This window comes from Cydia splendana, chromosome 2, assembly GCF_910591565.1.
Source record: "Cydia splendana chromosome 2, ilCydSple1.2, whole genome shotgun sequence".
Classification (NCBI taxonomy): Eukaryota; Metazoa; Arthropoda; class Insecta; order Lepidoptera; family Tortricidae; genus Cydia; species Cydia splendana.
Genome location: NC_085961.1, coordinates 19,771,883 through 19,780,471, shown reverse-complemented (window position 1 = coordinate 19,780,471; position 8,589 = coordinate 19,771,883). Strand labels below are relative to the sequence as shown.

Below are 8,589 nucleotides of genomic sequence, written 5' to 3'. Positions count from 1 at the left end.
GTGGCGTTGAGTTGCTCGTTTGGTCAAATCGTAAAACCCCTTGCTTCTTATCTAAATCAAAGACATATGTAACTTCGTATAAGACGAATAAAGTCTAAGGAAAAAACGTGCCTCGGAATTCAAGTAAAAGTCATTCTCGAATAGATGCCGCACACACCTTTAGCCTATCCTCGGCTAGATGGCGTGACGACACCGTTTCATATTTAACAATTTTAACACATAGATATGAGTGAATGAACATGGATCAAAATGATATAAAAATAATAAAATCATTTATCCATATATATACATTTTTTGATAACTTTATACGTTTTCATTTTGAGTTTTAGTCGGTGTCGATAGATGGCAGTAAATTTACAGTGACTACAAAATTTACAATGACAGGACGCCTCTATACTATCTATTCTTTTTGTCTAAATGGTACCTATACTATTTGCATACCTATTTGCCTTATTTGACACATAATGACTGATGTTTAATAGAGATGTAACTAACTCAAATCGATTGTCACAGCAAGCGGTTACGATTGAATGGCACCTAGACTGAGGTATCGAATTGTGACGTATAATGAATTTTTGTTTGAGATTTAAATAAAGCTAGAATTATATGGTTAATAAATAATAATAAGAAAATATTATAAATTTAATAATGCTTTGTTGCGACCTAAAATGAAAAATGCATATCCATTTACTTAGACGACTACCGATTAATAACGGTGGTGTCCGGCCAACCCTAAATTTAATAACGGGTTGCACTCCGGAAGTGCCGGCAGAAGTGAAAACTCAACGACATTGTAACTCAAAATATTAATAACAGCGCCATCTAGTGCAAAATGTCTGCAGCACTATGTATAATCGAGGTCAACGCCATCTAGCGTTATTTCGTCGCATTACTTGAAACCCCTAAGCACATCACTGTGAGTACTACAGTTATATTAATACCAGTTTGAGGGAAACTCACTAGATGGCATTTAAATCAAAAAAGAAAAACACAATGACATTGTCCGTCACACGTGACGTCACGCAAGCGCCCTGCGCCTGCGCTGCCTAAACGAAACAGCAGGCTCAGGCATACATTTTCGCCGCGCCTTGCGTCTTACGTCTTACTCTGTCTCGAGTTTAACATTTTTTCCCCACCTCAAAAAGTGCACAGAGCCGCTAAAGAAGATTTCACTTCAAAAAAAAAGACGTAGAACGTAAGTAGAACGTCAACGTTCGCAGTGCAATTGTCTTCCTCTTAGTGATGTGCAAGACATTTTACGTTGTATTGCTGTTGTGAGTGACATGTGTCAAATAACCCAAATAGGAATGCAAATAGTATAGGCAACGCAAGACGTGAATGTGCCCATATGACGAGATGGTCGTTTTGACAGTCCTAATGATGTTTTTATTGATTGATGATTTCTATGTTATGACGTATAAATAACACTTGCGCTGCGTGTGTTATCTATCAAAATCGTTGCAAACTTTTCTTGGTCTAACTCTATATCTTTAACAGCCAAAGCGTGTAATTTGATAGGAAAGGGTCTTTGAGAGGAGTTAACATTAAAAAAACCACACGCCAGTTAGATATAAAAAAAGAGATTACGTTTAATATCGTAGTAAAATAATGTGTACTTAAGTTAACAAATTCTTGACTAGAATGTCTGATTTTCAGCTACACTTTCACCCGTTATCAGTGTTTACTTAAGAATAAAGAATGCCGATAAAGCATTTAAAGATTCTTTTTTTAATACCTACTATTACATCCATAATATTCTATCATTACCCTTAGTATAAACTTTCAATTTTTTATTTACTCTAACACTAGTCACTATAATGCTGGTGGAGGCAAAAGCCGTGGTTGAAGACCACTTGATAACTTATCTTTAGGTTCCAGATGAACTGCCAGGGCAGCACGAATAGCATCTGCAGAGATAGTCCTCGATGCAGGTGGTAGAGCTTCTTTGTTATCACCGAGAGGGCGATGCGGCAACGCGTACTGCAACTTCTGCCAAAACCACGGGTCGCCCCATTTTAGATAGGTGTTTGTACGAAGGTAGGTGCGCAAATCGTCTTCTTGCGCATTAGCATCGGGCGCTGGCAATTCTCCCAGCAATATCACTATAACACGAGCTCGGCCCTCTCTAAGCGCACGTGCATGTGCTGCCCGGAACTCCGCTCGAGCCCATTCAGAGGTCAAAAAGCCAGGTGATGCCACTACCAATGTGCGCCTGGCCTCCAGCACCGAACGTGACACATGCTCCGCAATAGACTCGCCCGGCGCCCAGTCTCGATAGTGTACGCAAAGCCGATAACCTCTTTTCTCCAGCTCTGGCACTAGCTTATGCACCACTAATTCTTCATCCTTGTGTGAAAATGACAAGAACGCATCGTACTTGGCAGGCGCTTCTTTAGCCGATCGCGTGAGGCAGCCACACCAGCCGCGAGCGAAAAGATACACTTTGATCTCGTTCTGGTACCGCAGCCATAGAATTGCCACAACGGTCGCTAGCACACCTAGCAGTGCCAATGTCCCACCAATTCCTGCCGCCCATGCTGCTTTAGTTCTGGCACATAATAAATTCGCGTCCGAGTTTAATTGCAAGAGACCGCCGTGCGCGCACGTTGTGATATTATAATCTATTACGCGGTCTGCTGATTTGTGTAGAGCTACTAGGTCCGCAGAGTGTGCACAGTCACATGCGATAGGGTTGCGGGCTAGGCGTAGCTTGAAGCCTAATGCCGGTGGCACCTCTGTCAGTAGGTTATTGGTGAGATCAAGTAGCTTTAGTTCGGGCGGAGCCGGTCCTGGAGGAGGCACCTTTAGATCAAGTCCCGAAAGTATGAGTTCGTGCACTGGCAACGATAGGTTGAGGGACACAGGCACGCGTTGCAGACGCAGAACAGTACGATTGAGTCCAAATCCAAATTCATACGCAGGTACATTTATTGGTGGATCGACACAATCAAGCTTGATTGCTCGGTGAGCAGGATGCAAGGTGCAGTTGCAGTTGTCCGGGCACTTGGGTGAGGGCAACTCACACGTAAGTTGATCGAGAGGCGCCGCACGTACTGTGATGTTTGCTAGTGCAGGTGGTGAGGCACAAATGGCAGCATCAAGCGTCAGCACTGGGAATATATGTTTGTAACTTGGACTGTTGATAAATCGCAATAGCGAGTACGTAAAACAGTCGCAATTGAAAGGGTTCCCGTCGACTAACAGACGACCACTTCCTGTATTCCTTTCATCATCATCTACGCGAGCCTCTAGCTCCCTTTGTAAGATCTGAATCGTGGCTATTTGATTATATCTGAAGTCGACTATCACGTCTTGACTAAGGAAGTTTATGTCAGGATTCTGAAAAAAAAAAACATTATTTACACAACCTGATGTTTCACCGATATGCCGTAGTATTTTACCTTTTTGTGCTTTAAATATTAAATGTGAGATCCTATAATTGACTTTGTATCACTATTGATGTTATTATTATAGCATAGTTTGGTTCTCTATGTAAAGGAAATAAATAAATTACACCATTAACGAAAAGGCCCAAAATCGAAGTGGATACCGCTACTATTATGAATATGATTAATTGCCTATGCCGCCTTTTGGTCTGTTACAAAATTTTACAGTTTGGTCAAGTCGGGTTCCTGAATATAGAACATAATGTGTAATGTGTTTTTATGTAATTATGGCAGTGTCATTATTGTAATAGACAACAAAATGGTTATAAAATGTTGCTTACCTCCAGAAACTCGATGCGATTATTTGTTAAATTGAGCAGCTTTAGATTTAACATGGAGTTACGCCAGTCATAGAATACTTCTTGGATAAGGTTGTGCCCGAGATCCAAGTGCTGCATCGCTATTAGCTCATACATGGGCGATGACCGTCCTTCCCCAAAGTCCATGTAGCCGTCTATTGGCGTTTCTATGGTGTCAGCAGATCGCAATGTTAGCTCGTTGTGAGCTAAATCCAAATATTGCAGCGAACGCGCACCTCGAAACGCGTTCGGTGACAGCACGCGCAAGCGGTTGTTGCGAGCAGACAGTGAACGCAACACGCCCAGATTCTCGAACATAGCACTGCAAATATTTAAAGTACCCGTCAATAAACATATCATATACTTGAATAACGACCTTATTAGTACCTATTTATTATGAATTAGATTTTCTAGCGGCTTTGGAATCGTGATAATTATGTTTTCATTTTTTAATCATATATTTATTTTGATGTACGGCTAATCAAGCCCAAACAACTTTATCGTTGTATGTCACTTTATTACAATTTAACATGCATATTTTTTTATACCAAAGCTGTTTGAATGACAAACGCAACTACTAATATGAATATCAGTAATGACTTACTCTGAAAATTCTTCAAGTTGGTTGTCGTCAAGGTTAAGTTCTTCCAGGCGCCATAGCGGCTGAAACAGTGCCGGCGTCAAAGATTTTAGGGCGTTATGGCTAAGATTAAGTGCACGCAACTCCACGGTATCGCGTAATAGCTCCGATGGTAGCGTTTCTAATGCGTTGTGTGACAAAGATAGCGAACGTAGCGAACGCGCACCTGATAGAGTATCACCAGGTAGTATTGACAACTTACACCGCTCCAGTTCTACCAGGCGCAACTTCGGCAGTGCCAATGAGCGTGAACCCACCTTCAGTGGTTTTCTTACATCTAGCACTACTAATTCCTCAAGCGAGTTTAGATTATGTAATGCCGGCTCATCTAACAACAACTCTGTATCTACCAGTCGTAACACCCTCAGGTTTTCCGCTGCCGCTAACACTCCATCACCCAATGAGTGCAAGGGATTAGAGCTTAGATCTAAAGTATCTAACGCGTCTAGTCCTTCTAAAGTGCCAGTCTGTAATGCACGTAGTTCATTACCCCACAAATTTAGAGTGTGCAGCGACTCGAGTCCTCGAAAGACACTTGCATTAAGCTCTTTAATATCACTCGCTGATAGTTCTAGATATTCCAGTCCCGATACTCCCAATAGAGAATCAGAGGTTAGGTTCAAGCGCGCTTCACGCACTGTTAATTTTCGCAACGCTGGCAGAGCCGCTAAAGCGGCTGTCGGTAGATGTGTAAAACTTGAGCCCACTAGCGTGAGCGTAGATAGGTTTACCAACCCGTGGACATGTTCGAATGTGATATCGTTAGCTGCGACGCCACGCAAAGTAAGCGAAGTGGCGGCGGGTGCGCCAAGTGTTTGCAATGTGCAAGCAAGTGACTCGTTAACAGGCAGCACACAATTTTTGAGCATAGCCCTCGTTGGTGGTGCTGACTTTGGCGATACTTTCGGTAATTCGGCGCATGTGAAGTTGCCCGTGCCGTCACACTCGAGTGTGACATATTTACGAGCACGCCAATCGAGCTCTATCTCTGTGCCACTCGGAAGAAGGCAGGTTAGCTCAATCTGTGCGCCACCTGACGCTTCGGACGGACATGGCCCAGTGCTCTGACTCGCGGCTAGCGTCAGCAATACCGCCACACATACCACACTCGTCGTCAAATCCATCATCCCACATTTCTCATATTGCGTCTGTACGTAGTTCTGAAAAGAAAAAGATGTTTTAAGTACTTATACTGAACATAAAACATTTTTGCAAAAAAAAAAACCAAAAGTCAACTACTAGGAATGAAATAAAAATCACTGGGAATGTTTTTTCTCAGTTGTTACCACTGGTAACAACTTGGTGGTAACTCGTGAGAATAATCTGTTATGTTTATTTAACTGATAACGATACGTATACAACTCCAAATTGTTGACCTCGTTTAAACTCTATTGCCTCAGTAATAAATAAGCTATCAATGTACCAAAAGCAAATAAATCTTATTTTAAAAAGAAATAAAAACTTAGACTCAATATTATAATTGGATTCCTTATAACCGAATATGAAATAATTAGCGAGAGGCTCATAATTATTATTATTTAAATTATCCCTGATTTGCTTCCTTAACTAATCACGGCACTGTTTTTTTTAATATGTAAATAATAGTACCAATAAAATTACCTGTACGCCGTACCTGTTGTAGAACTTTTGAAGTTATCAGTTAAATTTCAACTATTATTGGAGCTGTTACAATACATCTATACGCAGCAGTACAACTAATATTCTGCGGATTTCACGTTAAGATCCTAACTCCAGGGTCGTTAGTGGACATGTGGATGTGTCTCTGTGGAGTGACATTCCTTCATTATTCAATTTTCAGCAAGTTGGACTGTAAGGTGGAGGTGAGGTGGTAAGGTAAGGCATCATTAAATATTTTGTCAGTAACCATTCCATAGCTTCCCAAGCGGCAAAAAATTGGCCATGAAAATTTCATTGTTTCTAGGCACAAGACCGTAAACACGAATTAACTTTTATAAAGCAACAAATGGTTTTACGAAATATATCGATCGTGCGTAATGAACAGTGGAATGTAGACTCATTAATATTAGCATTTCGCTTTTCTCTATCTACCACGTGTGCTATTACTAAGCATAGGTAATTAATGCCTAATCATGAAATCCTAATTATTTGGTGAGCCGTATTTAAGGAATTTCCCTATGACAGTTTTTTTTAATAAATTTTATAAATAAACCTTAACTACACTCATGGAAAAATTTAGAAGAACGCATAAAAATAGTTTACTAATTTTGAAATTACTTTAGGTGCTGTAATGCAGTAATTAAAACTTTGTTTGCGTTCCTCTAAATTTGTCCATGAGTGGTGCTGGTGCAGAAAAATTTGTTACCTACTTATGTTGTTTTTAGAATATTACAAGGTCAACTGCCAACACAGTATTTACACTATTTAGCAATACATTGTTTTTTTTTACACAAATGTATGCCCTTGACTATCATTGCCTCATCGCTCATGCCTGAAAACAGTGCAAAACCGTAATTTGCTTCAAATGAAACATCGTTATTAGTGTCGTGTTCATAATGTGTGTATTTTCATTACAAGTACCACGATGCAGCAGAAAGAGACGAATGCTATCTCTTAGTATTTACGGATCTATATTAATCGAGCCTTGTGATGGACGCTAGCGCTACTCATCGTGCGAATTTAAAAGGTCGTATCTCTTTACGTCTCTTTATGAAGTTACTGCTTTTTCGTTCCCGCAACAAAGAGCTATCGTCACTCGGCCGTCGACCGGTTCTGCGAATCGTGCACACAAACAAGCAAACCGTCTGTCGGAATAAAATACCACGCGTTAGGAGGTGGAGCCCACTTGGTGGGATAGCACCAAAACGATAAAAGTATATACTGGTTCGGAGATTCTATGTAATACTATGTTTTGTAGAACGGATTTGACAGACGGAAACGACTAATTTAATGTCTCTGGTTATTTTGTTTATAATGTAAACAAACTCACGATAGCAAAGCAACGCAATTAGATGGTTACGCGACTATTATTACGACAGAATGTAAACCCACCTTCAACGCTCCAATGCGGAAATGTTCTCATGCGAATATCGCAATCAGCTGCTGTACCGGAGATTGTCCCCCGGACCTCGTCACGCTCTCCTACTCTCTTCTCACTAACAAATTCCTCACGAGTCTTCAATCGCTATCCAAACACAGGGCACGTAGAAAGAGATCGCTGCCAATTAAGATTCCACTCGCATACAAACAATGACCAAAGTTTTTACTGTCGTAGATAACAGGGTTTACTTATCGCGAAGACGCGTCGAACGTGGGTCGACGCGAGAACGGTACTGTGTCTGACTGGTGAGGATTGAGACGGAGGAGGGGGGATCACGGATACGCAGAGTTAGCAGTTGAAGGTGGCGCCACCTGAACGCGAGTGCAGATACATTTCACAGTACCACATTCGGCCACCGGCAGCAGATAGCTTGGTATTTGTGGTGCTGGTATGATACTGTGTCTCGCCTTCAATAAGCGAGCAAAAATACAGGTTGAATGTGCGTGTCAAGTTCACGATTATCTCGACTGCTCCGCCAAGAGAGGGGGAGATAAAATAGGTATTTCATAAATGTAACTAAGCTCCGCAGAAGTACCTTTAGGTAGTTATAGGTAAGTACCTAATTAAATAACTAGGTAAGTAAATAATGAATATCTATTATAAAGAACACTATAATAATCCTCAAACTCACATCTGCGGAGTTATTTCAAATGCTAAAAAACCAAGAAATTTGGAATTCGTAATGCCCAACATAGACATTGGGCCAACGTAGGTCAATTTATATTGGGCGCAGTTAGAGGAATCAAGCGATGTTGCGGTGTTAGTCTGTTGCATAGCAGCGTCTCATGAAAGATGGGCCAACGTTGGCCGTTGTGTCTATTTTGGGCATACATAATATCAGTAGGTACCGTTATAGGTTTATATATATTATTGAATGGCCCAATGTGCGCACTTTGGTTATCATAAACGGTGCAGAGAAAAACAATAAGTAAGGGCAATCCTTTATTAAACTTGAGTACAATAAGACTTAATTTTTCATTAATTAATTAGTCAGGTTTAAGAGAACACTGGCAAGTGGACAGAGGGGCATTTCCACATCCACATAGGTACCTACAAACGTCTACCACATTCATGCCATTATATTTCCAAGTATGTAATTCTGATTTTATCAGACCATGACCAATA

The 8,589-nt window shown here is 40.9% G+C and overlaps 1 protein-coding gene across 1 annotated transcript; it reads right to left on the bottom strand.

The window, feature by feature from the left end:
- Positions 1 to 1,571: 1,571 nt before the first annotated feature.
- LOC134804873 (protein toll) lies at positions 1,572 to 7,690 on the bottom strand. The gene is made up of 4 exons (XM_063778183.1): positions 7,416 to 7,690; positions 4,350 to 5,545; positions 3,728 to 4,067; positions 1,572 to 3,339 (listed from the first exon to the last, which is right to left on the bottom strand). The coding sequence occupies exons 2-4, from the start codon at positions 5,510 to 5,512 to the stop codon at positions 1,813 to 1,815; spliced, it is 3,030 nt and encodes a 1,009-aa protein (XP_063634253.1). The 5' UTR covers positions 5,513 to 5,545; positions 7,416 to 7,690; the 3' UTR covers positions 1,572 to 1,812.
- Positions 7,691 to 8,589: the final 899 nt, after the last annotated feature.

Bases quoted from the DNA above. Each gene is read 5' to 3' on its own strand.
- LOC134804873 (XM_063778183.1), bottom strand. From the start codon at position 5,512: ATGATGGATTTGACGACGAGTGTGGTATGTGTGGCGGTATTGCTGACG. The intron at 4,068-4,349 runs GTAAGTCATTAC...AAATATTTGCAG, and splicing joins CAACTTGAAGAATTTTCAGA to TGCTATGTTCGAGAATCTGG. The intron at 3,340-3,727 runs GTAAGCAACATT...TTTTTTTTTCAG, and splicing joins ATCGCATCGAGTTTCTGGAG to AATCCTGACATAAACTTCCT.